Source organism: Mastomys coucha, unplaced genomic scaffold (genome assembly GCF_008632895.1).
Source record: "Mastomys coucha isolate ucsf_1 unplaced genomic scaffold, UCSF_Mcou_1 pScaffold20, whole genome shotgun sequence".
NCBI classification, from domain to species: Eukaryota; Metazoa; Chordata; class Mammalia; order Rodentia; family Muridae; genus Mastomys; species Mastomys coucha.
The window spans coordinates 24,295,940-24,309,791 of NW_022196903.1; the positions used below are offsets into that span (position 1 = coordinate 24,295,940).

The 13,852-nt window shown below is 42.2% G+C and overlaps 1 protein-coding gene and 1 pseudogene across 6 annotated transcripts in view; both read left to right on the forward strand.

Annotated features, from left to right (window-relative positions):
- Nucleotides 1-2,684, forward strand: part of Fam71f1 (family with sequence similarity 71 member F1) — a 24,626-nt gene extending 21,942 nt beyond the window's left edge. For all 5 annotated transcript variants that reach the window (XM_031381348.1, XM_031381350.1, XM_031381351.1 and 2 more), the window contains 2 exons: nucleotides 679-846; nucleotides 2,215-2,684. In XM_031381348.1, the coding sequence (XP_031237208.1) occupies nucleotides 679-846; nucleotides 2,215-2,228 (182 nt within the window). In that variant the 3' untranslated portion in view covers nucleotides 2,229-2,684. The remainder of the gene's footprint in view (nucleotides 1-678; nucleotides 847-2,214) is intronic.
- A 1,517-nt stretch (nucleotides 2,685-4,201) lies between these two features.
- Nucleotides 4,202-9,004, forward strand: LOC116098039 (annotated as a pseudogene). The gene is made up of 2 exons (XR_004121674.1): nucleotides 4,202-4,458; nucleotides 7,757-9,004. The product of XR_004121674.1 is annotated as a glyceraldehyde-3-phosphate dehydrogenase-like (transcript).
- The last annotated feature ends 4,848 nt before the right edge of the window (nucleotides 9,005-13,852 follow it).

Consider the following 13,852-nt stretch of genomic DNA (forward strand, 5'->3'; position numbering starts at 1 on the left):
ATGTGTGTGTGTGTGTGTGTGTGTGTGTGTGTGTGTGTGTGTGTGTGTATTCAGTCTAGACAACGAGAGGCCCAAAGCTCACCCATGTGCCCCTATTAACAGGTACACAAGCTGACCCTTGGTCTTGTTAAGATGTTGCTTCTAATTCGTTAGATTTGGGCATAGGGCCTTGAGCCCGTGCATTTCTACTATGATCCCAACTGATGCCAAGGCTTTGGTTACATTTTGAATATCGAGGGGCAAAGGGTCTAAGAACAGGCTCTGGATTTGCTCCTCTGGTTTCAAGGCCATTGTCTTTAATTGACTGAATCTCCTTAGGGAGATTTATTCTGGTAACCTGTCCCAACTATGTCGTCTCTCCGTTTACTGAGGCTATTTTGTTCGACATGATGTTGTATTGTGATAAAGAACACGGGCTCTGGAGCCAGGTTGGTTGGCTTTGCACGTGGACTCTGTCTGCTTCACCGTAGTGTGGCCATTAGTAAGTTAACCAGCCTCTGTGGGCCTCAGAGTCCTTATCTGTAAAATGGGGTTTGTGGGGGAGTTGCCTTTACGTCATTGTCAGAAATGATAAAAGGAGCCTGGCATACAATGGCTTTCTCTGCCTAAAACTGTTGGCTATTAGCTCCCAGAGCATTTTGTGATCGAGAATGCAAATACATTCCTTTTCTTAACTAGAGAAAGCTACTCCCTGTGAAGACAGTATCCCCTGTACCTGCGATCTCAACTGGAGGGACGCTTTCATGTTCGGAGAGTGGGAAAGAGAGAACCCCTCTGGGCCACAGCCACTCTCTCTCCTCAGTACTCTGGCTGCCTCCTGCAGGCCATGGCTGTCCCTAACTAGAGGTATGGTGGTCGTGGGGTTGATCTGGTGGCCTTCCTGGGACAGGCTAAAGTTCAAGTTCAGAATCAGGACCTTGTCCTAAGGTCCTCCGAGTGATTCCAAATGATATGGGCAGGGGCATGGGCAGTCACTGGCCACAATGATCTCAACTCTACTCATCTCCTTTGTCTTTACCTCCAAAGACACTGAGTGAAACTCTGCAGTGTTACTTCTCTAGAAACCCCAGAGTCCCCACAAGTGGCACTGAAGGGCAGACTGTTAAACTGGTGATCTCGGAACGAGAGCCTTTTCTTCTTGTTGTGTGAGGGAGGAATGTGGACTTTTCCTGGAGTTCTGGAGTTCCTGTGGTCCTTCCCACCCTTCTCCTTCCCTATAGCTCTTGGTGTCTTTCTGATGGTGATGGAGTACCAAAAGGGAGAAGAAGCTAGCTGACAGGGCTGGTGAGGGCAAACTTCCCTGAGGTCCCAGCCTTCTCTTTCCACGCTCCAAGCCTCCCCATTCTACATTCATTCAACAAACATTGTGAAGTACCTTCCATACACTGTGTCTAACAGAGTCCCAAAGAAGGTGGAATGATGTATGTTTTTCTAATTCATAAAAATAAAAATATTTATTGTATTTATATAAAAGCTTTATTTTTAAAGTAATTTTTAAATGAACGTATAAAGCAATGGTTTTGCTATGGCATTTTCCTGGTTTTTCAGTTAGTAACTGTGCAAGCAGTCACTAGGCCACTTCACAGGTAGATGTCATTCCACTTTGTTCTCCTGTACCTCGCCTCCCACTGCCTATTCCCACTGCCCCTTCTTGCTGGCCCCCTTCTCTTTCTGCTTTCTTCTCCCCTGCATTCGGTTGCTGTCTCTTCTCTCCTCAGGAGGTCTTCCTGCCTTCCCACGATCTCTTTTCTAGTTTCATTATCTACATACATCACACACACCAACCCACATGCACACCCACACTCAACACACAATGAAATAAATTAAAAGTTACAATGTAAATAAGCACAGGCACCCCTCCCGTGGTTTCTCTGGGGTCTCAGCCACAACCAAATACAGTTCAAAAATTAAATGGAGACTCACTATTTGAGAAAGAAAACTACGGTCACATAACTTTTGTTAGAACACAATCGTTTGCTTTATGTAGGCATGTTGATAATATCATACCATGCCTATGAATTAAACTTTATCTAATTCATATATGTCAGAAGACATGACATCTATATGGTTTGGAATTGTCTGCAGTTTCTAAAAACCCCTGGTCGGGAGACAAAGCCCCACAGACAAAAGGGCCATTATTGTGTCTATGCATTCACAGAAGAGTTTTTCAATAACCTATATGATATTGATCATTTTTCTCTCCGGCACACACAGGAAACTCTATATGATGCTTCCTTTCCCACTGGGGAGAGTTTATGCGGCCTGAACCAGCACCTCTCTTCAGCAGTCAGTTTCAAGGGGCTCAAAGGGAGAAGGAAGTCACCCCTAGGAACACACCAGAGTTATCTCAGCAGCACTGACAAGAGCGCCTTCTCCTGTCAGCCTCTCCGTGTGTTCTCACCACAGCCTCAGAAAACAGCAACCCTCACCCATGGAGCCCAGAGAAGAGCGATGCAGCAAGGGAAAGCAAGCCCGGAGAAGTAGGGACACGGAAGCTGATAGGACATGGAAGCTGGTGGGAGGGAGTCGGAGAAGAGAGGCAGAAAGAAAAGGAGTAACACAAGAAAACAGAAGAGACCTGGGAGAAAAGCTGAAGAGAACTAGACAGGAAGTACATCTCTGAGAGATGCCCCGCCAAGCTTCTATTTATCTAATTTAAACAGAGTAAAGCCATAAACCAAGGAGAGAAGTGTGGTTTCCTCTGTGCTCACATCCCTCTGGTACAACTTCGTCCTTCCTCTGCCTGGCTCCCAGTTCAAGCTGTTCAACCTTGCCCTGGGTTGGAAGCTCTTGTTTGGGTTTTGAGATAGGGGTTCTCATATCCCACCTCATGGATGCTGGGACTACAGGCATTTTCAACCACTCCCTCTCTATGTGGTGCTGGGGACCAAAGGCAGGGCCTCATACATGCTAGGCAAGCACTACCAATTGAGTTATATCACCATCCCCCTTAGGAACAATTATTATAGGAACCCAGAAGATAAAGAATTAAGGTAGGGTGACTTTTCCTTTTGTTGTTCAAACTAACTAACTAGGTTTGAGACTGTCTCCACCATACAAACACTGGCTCAGCCTTTTGGGTTAACAGCCCCTGAAACATGGACATACCTGGTTGATGTGCCTTGCCAGTTGCTCGTTAAATTAGCCAGTCCGTGTCAAACTCATGATCATCTCAACATTCCTCGCTACAGTAAAATACTGAATTTTACTCCTCCTTGCTTTTAAAATCTTATCTGTTTAACCTGCTCCTACAAAGCCAAATGTAAGCAAAGTGACAGAATTTACTTCCCTTTACTTATGGCCACATTCACAGTGCCCAGAGCAGTACCTGGCACACAGGAAACACTTCACCTATTTGTGGAGGGCTCAGTTGAACCACAGAGTAAGGATGCATCAGTCTTTACGGTTCAGAGCACTGTGCCTGCCCACAGCAGACCCTAAGTACAGTTTTCAGAGGCAGAATGGACTGGTATGCCCTGGGTGTTGTTGGTGGTGTCATTTCTTACGTGTGTCACTCCTAAGTCCTACTTTCTGATCTGGGGTTCTTGTTGGCCCTACTTTGCTTCTCTCTCAGAATGCACTTCTGTTCTCATCAGCTGCCTCCTGGACCAAGACTCCTAAATATCTCCTCCAAGCCTAAGAGTTCGTTCCGTCCCCTTTACTCAGACACCCGCGCTCTACTCCTCTCCCTCCTCACGCATCAGGATCATTTGAAGATTTTATGTTGCTGTACTGAATAGTGAGCTTGGGTCCTTGTGTGTGCTAGGCAAGCACTCTACATTGAGCTACATACAGCCACAGCCAAACATTTGAGTGTTGCCTTAATTTTTTCATTGCTAACCCTAAAACATATTTTAATTTTTTATTTGTGTTCTCTCTCTGTGTATGTTTATGTGTGTACATGTACATGTACATGTGCATGTTATAGCATGTAAGCAGAGGACAGAAGACAACTTGCAGACACTGTTTTTCTTCCATTATATGACTTTCAGGGTCTGAACTCTGGTCATCAAGCTTGGCAGGAAATACCTCTACCTATTGACCCATCTTGCCAGCCCTCTATTTTTTTTAAATTATATATGAAATTGTATACATGTATATAGTTTTAAGTGATATATACAGATTGTATTATACCTTTTTTTATTTGTTTTTGAGAAAGGGTGTTATGCATCTCAGATTGGCTTCAAACTTGCTATGTAGTAGAGAATGATCTTGATTTCTGAGCCTCCTATCAGCTTGTGCCATCACACCTGATTTGCATGATGCTAGGGGCTTGAACCCAGGGTTTTCTGTATGCTAGACATGTTCTGCTGACTAAGATGTACCTCCTTCCTGTTGTTCTTACTTTTAAAACCTCTCTCATATGCTTATTTTCCTTCTCTTCCTAGGTCAGGCCGTTATTTACAGGGATTCTCCAGTATTCACTATCTGTCTAGTTTTCATTGACATACTTCCAAGGTATGATTCCTTCACCCACCTGGAAGCCTTTCCATTCATCCCAGGTAGGGCAACACCACACCAAAGAATTGGGTTCAAGTCTAGCTTGGTGAACCAATGGGTTCTTTGAGGTTACTTACAGGAACATGAGTGAGGGGTTACCACAACACAGACCACTAATACTGGAGATCACACCACAAAGGAGTCCCCAATCCCCAGCAAATGTTAACTTTGTATGTGGATGTTTTAGTTAGGGTTTTACTGCTTTGAACAGACACCATGACCAAGGCAACTCTTATAAGGACAACATTTAATTGGGTCTGGCTTACAGGTTCAGAGATTCAGTCCACTATCATCAAGGTGGGAGCATGGTAGCATCTAGACAGGCATGGTGCAGGAGGAGCTGAGAGGTCTACATCTTCATCCGAAGGATGCTATCAGAATATTTGTTCCAGGCATCTAAGACAAGGATATTAAAGCCCGCACCCACAAGGCCACACCTTCCAACAGTGCCACTTCCTGGGCCGAGCATAAACAAACCACCACACTGGGTGTTGGAACATGAGCCCTCCCTTCTGCGAGGGAATGTTAGTGGACCCAACATGTGAGGGTCTTCCAGGAGTAATAGCAGCTGTTCTGGCTTTTCGGGTATTATGTCCAGAAGACAGAGTTCCACAGCATATCTTCACTCTGGCCTGCAGTTCCTTGAGAGTGGGGTGACTCGTTCTGGGTTTAACAGTGCCTCATACTGTGCCTCTCCTCAAGAAGGCATTTTTAAGATTTTGAAATAACACTTCCTGTGGTGGCCTGCTTGTAGTTGGCCTTTATGTGAAAATGTGTTCCTTTACATTTCAGTCTGCCCTTCACATAGGCACACTTCCCCCTACCTTCAGCTCAGATTCCTCAGGTTAAGACTTTCCATTCCTCATGCAAACTTGTCAGCTATGCTTTCCCTGAGTGCCACCTTGTCCTTGGATCCCTACTTGGCCTCAACACGTACCCTCTGCTCTCCCCACACCCAAGACTCCTCTATTGTTTAAGACCTCCTTAGTCCAGCCTGAGCCTCACCCCAGGAAGCTCTCCATCCATGATGGCCAATGCCCTTCTGTTTCATCGTCAAAGTCTCAGAGGAAGCTGCCCCCTTCAAACTAAACCTTCTGCATAGCTGATTAACTCATTAGAGCATCAAGTATAATTGCAAGTCCAGAAACAAGTTACTTGGGGTCAGTGTTAGCCTTTTCAATAGCCATTCATTTAGGGGTGGTTTGTTGCTCTCCTGTGTACCCAACCTAACAGCTCCATTAGGTAAACCGTATGGACTGTGTAGAAACAGCACTAGAAACTTAGCAGGCCTCTAGCTTTCACAACACAAAAGCTGAGCGCATCATCAGAAGGCATCTGAGACCTACCACAGAGGTTTCCCACTCAGTTCAACAAGCATCTCCTGTTCCTGAATAGGAAGGAGGAAATGTATTCAGAAAAACAGAGGTAATGGTTTCGGTACCCAGTGTTTGAGATATGCCCATGTCTGTAAACTCTGAGATAATCTGAGGCAACCCTGAGCTACAGAGGGAAAAGACAGTCTCGGGGTAAAATGTGAGAAAATTAATCCCCAAAGCAGAACATAACCTAATACCAAACACACATCCCTGAAATAGCACACTGAGATCTGGGATTTTCAAGAGAAACAATGTTTCCAAAAAGGAGTGCTAGAAGCTCGCCCACCATCCAACACTGCAGCCAGCTTTCTGTGCGATAGTTACAAACTTTTATCTACAGAGTATTAGGAAAAAATGGGGAGAGCTACCAACAATAACTTAGTTTTACAGTTCTCTCAATGAGAAACATTTAATATTATAAATATATTTTGCATACAAAAGCAAAGTCCTAGAAAACAGATAGTGAATGGGCAGCCTGCTTTAATTGGATCTATTTCTATCCTAGATTACCTGTTCCTATGATAAACACTGACCAAACAAACTTGGGAGAGAGAGGAGCTTATTTGACTCTAGGTTACAGTCTATCGTTGAATGAAGCCAAGGCAGGAACTCAAGGCAGGAACTGAAGCAGAGACATGGAGGAACACTGCTCACTAGATTGCTCAGCTACTCAAACTGCTCAGGTTCCCCTGCCTAAGGGTGACTGGGCCCTCCTACATCAATTACCAGACATTCCCAAAGGCCAGTCTGATGGAAGCCATAGCTCAAGTGTCTTGTTCCCAAGTGACTCTGGGTTGTGTCAAGTTTATAGCTGAACACCATGCATATGTTTTCTGTATTTTAGATATAGCCTCCTGTGTTTTTATTGAAAATTTTTATTGAAAAATTTTATTGAAAATTTTTATTGAATTATGATTTTAAATTCTTTTCTAAATTTTATTAAAATATCAAAATACTAGGATGAGTCTAAAAATATTAAGTGAGAGAAGGACAAATAGTGGTTATAGGTAAGAGATGATGTACTCTTGATCAAAGGTTTTAAAAAATTATTTAGTTGAGAAAAGACTTCATATGGTAAGATAGAGATTGTTCCAAAGTGGAAATGAAGGAGAATAATTTTAGAAGGTTGAATTATATTGCAGAAATATTTTGAAAGTAAAACTTAAAGTAGATATGACTATAAGTTGAGTATAATATAAAGTTTATTAAAATGAGCTGAGATAAATCAATGCTGGATTCTGTTTGCCACAGTAAGGTTTCCTTAAGTATTGATGTAATCTTACTAATGTTTATGAAAAATGCCTTTGAAAAGCAAAGACTGTCTTTTATTGTTTTACTAAATAAGGCACTCAAAACCTGTGATGAGATCTTACTCTTATGTGTTTTGTTTTCCTACTGGACAACACCTTTGCTTGTTAGATAGCCATTACCTTAACAGTTACTTGGGGCATTCCTACTAAACTATGTCATAATCATAGAAGTCATTTTAATGGACAAATATTTAAATTTATTTAAAAAAATGGCTTATTAGATTAAAAATAGCACCAGTAAATTGTCAAAAATTAACTAAAGTTTTGATTTTCTCCTAAGATTTACCCATTTTAGAAAACATTTCTTATAAAATAAGTACTTGGTTCCAGCAAAATGGCTGTCTAGACCAGACCTAAACAGTGACACCAGTTTACACGCCAACATAGATTTGGGAAATCTCACGGGGCTCCATCTCTAGGTGAAGAATTACCAGCAAATGACAATTGCCTTTAGAGGGAGGAATTAGCTACCAAAATGACAATCCAATGCCAAGTGGTAATCCCTAAAAATATACATACAAGCAACATTACACAGCCTCAGTAGGCTCTCTGCTCCTCCCTGTTCCAGAGACAGCTGCATCTTCTTGTGCAGTGCCAGCCTCATCCTGTTGACAAAATGGTGAAGGTCGGTGTGAAGGGATTTGGCCATACTGGGCGCCTGGTTACCAGGGCTGCCTTCTGCTCTGCACTTGGCAAAGTGGAGATTGTGCCATCAACGACCCCTTCATTGACCTCAACTACATGGTCTACATGTTCCAGTATGACTCCACCCATAGCAAATTCAACGGCACAGTCAAGGCTGAGAATGGGAAGCTTGTCATCAACGGGAAGCCCATCACCATCTTCCAGGAGCAAGATCCTGCTAACATCAAATGGGGTGATTGATGCTGGAGCTGAGTACGTTGTGGAGTCTACAGGCATCTTCACCACCATGGAGAAGGCCAGGGCCCACTTGAAGGGTGGGGCCAAAAGAGTCATCATCTCTGTCCCTTTTGCTGATGCCCCCATGTTTGTGATGGATGTGAACCACAAGAAATATGACAACTCACTCAAGATTGTCAGTAATGCATCCTGTACCACCAACTGCTTAGCCCCCCTGGCCAAACTCATCCATGACAACTTTGGCATCTTGGAAGGGCTCATGACCACTGCCCATGCCATTGCTGCCACTCAGAAGACTGTGGATGGCCGCTCTGGAAAGCTGTGAAGTGATAGCAGTAGGGCTGCCTAGAACATCATCCCTGCATCCACTGGTGCTGCTAAGGCTGTGGGCAAGGTCATCCTAGAGCTGAAAGAGAAGCTCACTGGTATGCCCTTCCGTGTTTCTAACCCCAACGTATCCATTGTGGATCTCACATGCCGCCTGGAGAAACCAAGTATGATGGCATCAAGAAGGTGGGGAAGCAGGCATCTGAGGGCCCAGTGAAGGGCATCCTGGGCTACACTGAGGACCAGGTTGTCTCCAGCGACTTCAACAGCAACTCCCACTCTTCCACCTTTGATGCTGGGGCTGGCATTGCTCTCAATGACAACTTTGTAAAGCTCATTTCTTGATATGACAATGAATACGGCTACAGCAACAGGGTGGTGGACCTCATGGCCTACATGGCCTCCAAGAAGTAAGAAACCCTGGACCACCCACCCCAGCAAGGATGCTGAGGACAAGAGAGAGGCCCTGAGCTGCTGAGTAGTCCCTATCCCAACTCGGTCCCCAACACTGAGCATCTCCCTCACAATTTCCATCCCAGACCCCCATAATAACAGGAGGGGCCTAGGGAACCCTCCCTACTCTCTTGAATGCCATCAATAAAGTTCGCTGCACCCCCCCAAATAAACAGCCTTAGTAGTGTTCTTATGAAATAGATGTGTCTTAAAACTTTATGACTTATACCAAAGGAGTCTTAAAGATCAAGACAATGTCATTTGCATTTTTCTAACTGTGGATGTCAGCCTTGGATTTTCAGATATGTGTGTTTCATTTGGAATACCCTTAGGAATCAGTGCATCTTCCAGCACTCATCTGAGAAGGTTCTATTTGCAGTAGATGCTGATAATAGAGACCCACAGCTGGCCAAGATGCCGAGAATAAGAGACTGATGAATTCTCAGCCCTGAAGAGCCTCTTTGATACATATATAAAGAATCATATATATGTGTGTGTATATATATATATATATATATACATACACACACACACACACACACACACATATATATATATATATATATATATATATATATACACATATATATATCACCTCCACCCACGTCCATAGATTCCATAGTTCAGGAATCATTTCAGAACAGGATGCAGAGAGCATGAGAGTGACAGGCAGTGGGTAACTACGTGGAAGCTATCTTCTGGCCACACCAGGGAAGCTGCATATATGATCTCACAGAGGTTGCAGTAATAGGCATACAACCTGCAGACCCAATGCAGGCCAAACCCCAGTGTGGAGAGGGGATTTGTGCACACAGTACTGCTTCTAGCCATTCAATTATTGGCAACTGTTAGCTCCTGGGAGAGGAAGAGACAGTTTTCTCTAAGTGTCTTAGCCCCTGGTAAGTGGACCATGAGCCAGTGAAGACTGCACATTCAAGATATTTAGACAGCACAAATGGGTCTGGAGAGGGTCTAACAGATAAGAACTTAAATTCTGGTGGGTAGGGAAGGAGGGGAAGGAGAGATTGGGGAAGAGTTAGGGGTGGAGGTTAACATGATCCAAAAATGTACAGAACTCTCAACGAATGAAACGTTTAAAGTACTTGACATTGTATTTAAAAAATAAGTAAAAAGTATTTGAGCCATCTCCATTAAAGAAAAGCATATGTTACTATAAAGAACCTTTAACTATGGTAACCAAAACTTCAAAATTAGTTACAGAGTCTTGCTCAGAGAATAAGGAAACAGGGTGATTCATCAACTGAAAGAAAAAGACATAGCTGGGTGGTGGTGGTGCACGCCTTTAATCCCAGCACTCAGAGGCAGGCGGATTTCTGAGTTCGAGACCAGCCTGGTCTACAGAGTGAGTTCCAGGACAGACAGGGCTACACAGAGAAACCCTGTCTCGAAAAACCAAAAAAAAAAAAAAAAAAAAAAAAAAAAAAAAAAGAATAAGAAAAAGACATCACAGCAAAGACTTCATCTGATGGACAGAGAAGAAAAACATGGATCCAGGCACCTCTACAACCACAACATCAAGACTGGAAGGCATGAATTTCTGGTCACACTTCTAAGACGAAACATGTTAAACTTCATCTGAGAACACATCTATATGGGCTTCAGAAAGGCTGGATAACACCTCTTCAAGTTCATTGACAACCAAGTATCTATCTCAAGTAACGTAACTTTTTTTTTTTTTTAGACAGGGTTTCTCTGTGTAGCTCTGGCTGTCCTGGAACTCACTCTGTAGACTAGGCTGGCCTCGAACTCAGAAATCCACCTGCTTCTGCCTCCCAAGTGCTGGGATTAAAGGCGTGCACCATCACTGCCCGGTCTCTTTTTTGTTTCTTAAATCCTTTTATAATTAGGTATTTTCAGAAATTGTCTATGATATTTTGCTTGGCATATAACTAAATAATAAGTAGTGTTAATTTTGGTTTTAGTGAACTCACAAAGTCATTAATCTTTTTGTACTTGTTTGAATCCCCACCTTACTCAAAACTAGTTTTTATGCTTAAAAATTTCAAGTATGGGGCTGGAGAGCTGGCTCGGTGGTTAAGAACATTTCATCTTGGAAAAAATTAACTGAGTCCAACCAATTAAACACGGTAAAAGGCTATAATATGCTCAGATGTTGAACAAAGTAACTTTACCTTCGTTTACTTTAGCTAGAGGCGCTTGAAGATTTGGTTAACTCTTCTCACTCATTTATACCGAAGACATCCACCTCTAATACAACATCATATTTGGAATACTACAGCATCCTTGAAGTTCTATACCTTAAGTGCTGAAGCCGAGTCATTAAATGAGTGCTTAACGTAGTCTACATTACAATAAGCTGGGCTTTTTAGATTAAATGATATTTATATTTTGCTAATAAAAAGGAAATAGACAAAACTACAGTGACTTCTTATGGAGTCTCATTTCCATTTCTGCCATTAAAATAAGATGTAAGATTTAGTTCTGCCTACAAGGACTTTAACATTCTGACTTCTTTTTGGAGAATGGGAGTGGGGCTTAGGATTGACTCCAGAGCCTTTATGTATGCTAGGCAAGCATCTTACTATTGTGCTACACCCTATGATTAAAATTGTGATTTCTAACAAGTCTAATTTCTTCTATCATTGCTATTAATATTTTGTACATAAAACAGATAATCCAGTTAAGGGAAAATTTATAGGAATATTATATTGTTATATAATTTATTTTATAATGCGGCCTTCTATTTACTTTCCCCAACTAAATCTGGTTTAATACCAATATAATAAAACAGATCTGGCCAGTAGCCAACAGATAAGAGCTATGATAAATTACATGTTGATCATCTGTCTTTCCTAGAGTTAGAGTTAACCACCCTATATTACAGAGATTATCGCTATGAAATCAAGCTGGCCAGAACCAAAACACATAATTAAAAAAAAAAAAACTCACTAGAATTAAAAAATTAATAGATTTGTTTTAAAACTCCAATTATAAATAAAAAAATTCACAGAATACAAGTAACTGCAAAAACAGGGGTAAATATACAGTCAATCTAGGGTTGGTTGGGTTTTTAAAATTTTTGATTGTTTAAATGCCCATTTCCTTCACTTGTTACTTTTATGCCACTGGGCCAGACAATGTTCTTGATTATTTGTGTGTGTGTGTGTGTGTGTGTGTGTGTGTATGTGTGTTATTCTTAATATATGCCACATCATGACAAATACAGAGGACTTAAAAATAGATCTGGAACATAATGACCAGTAGATTTTAATGATATGATCCAGAAGTTGTTGTCTTAACGGCTTTAACAGGCTATTCCCCTCTCTTGAAGATTGCTCTCCTGCCTACTACTCAGCCTCATCTACAGCAGATGCTAGGAAGTGTTTCCCAGCAACATGGAACATTAATAATATTCAGTAAGTACTATGTGTCCCTGCACTATGCACAAAACACAATGCTTGGTCAATGGGGGAACAGGGGATGAGGGTGCAAAGAAAGCAGTTGCACTTTCAAACTGAGCCTTCTTCAAGGCTTGCTAGCTGATTAGACCCTCAGTGCTGTGCAGAAGTCAGAACATTTCTAGTACAGAGCCAAATTATTTCAGGACATATTTAACCTTCTTAATATCGATTTATTTAAGAACTTTTTACTTCTCTCCTCTGCAACTAACCTAACAGCTTTATGACCATTAGGCAAGTCATATGGACTGTAGAAACAGAACACTAATTTCCTTTGGAGTGTATGGTTTAGCAGACCACTAGCTTTCACAACTCAAGAGCTAAGTGCATCATCAGATAATTTTATCTGAGGGTTATAAGAAAGGTTCTCCCATTTTGTTGTAATCTATTCTCTGATGTTTCTGCCAATGTATTTGAAAAGCAATTTTCTTAGTTCTGTTACTATAAAAACTTCATCAAACTGTTACTACATTGGTACGTGAAATCTGAACTCCTAGTCATGGCCATTCACATTTGGCTCCAGAATAAACTTTCTTTGAGATGAGAGTTATATTTTGAGTTGGTGGTTTGGATACCCCAAACAGTAGTTGCACACTTTCCTCATCTTAAGGCAAACTAATTTGCTTTATTGTCTTTCATGAGCTTAGTATTTGTTTTGACTGGACTTAAACTCTAGAGGCTTTGCGTGCTATTCATTCCATACGTGTTGAAAATATAATAGTCCTCAATGAATAATGCTTTAAATTCATGACATCGAGTAGGTGATGGGGCAGAGGTTACAGTTCAGTGGTAAATCCTGAGCAGAGTCTGGGTTCAAACTCTCCCTGCCCCACCCCCAAAATCAAATTGCTAGTTTCCTATGTTTCTTTTAAATCAGGGGTCTTCAACGCAATGGGTTTCTTCTATTCGTTTCACTTAGTATTGCTGAGAATTTCCTTGGACCTGGGCTGTAAGCTGAGAGCTCCTAACGCATAAGTCAGGCGGATCCTATTTTGGCACTTGGTCTAGTCGAAGACATAAAAATAAGCACTGTTGTTTAACATTATCTGGCTGCGTACTGAAAATGCAAACTGCCAGGAAAGAAAATAACATATCTGTTTACTGACCAGGGAAAAACCCCTAGAACTGACACCTTAACTGAGCACTGGCAACTCAAGGACTACAGCTTCCATTAAGACATTCCAGGATGACATCCTATTTCATGACTTTTTCATGACTGATAGCTTTCAGTAGCTGAAAAATCGGGAAAACATTCTTCAGGCAGAGGAAGCCTCTTTGAGAACAAAGACCACATGGGTGTGAAATGTGAGGCTGTTAGGGAAGGCCGGGATCACCATGGTTTGGGCAGAGGTGCGGATAGAGCATGGTGGGTGGGAATCGCAGCTGAAAGGTACGTGTTGGGGGGCATAGAGGGGCTGCGGTAGATCTGACTCTCTAAAGCCACAAGTTGGGGCTCGTTCACGGTGGGTGGTGACGTTACAGAGGGATTATTCCGGCCCCAGGGGCTTGGAGGCAGGAAGAAAGCTATCGGAATAATACTTAAAGCCTTGGGAATCTGGGTTGC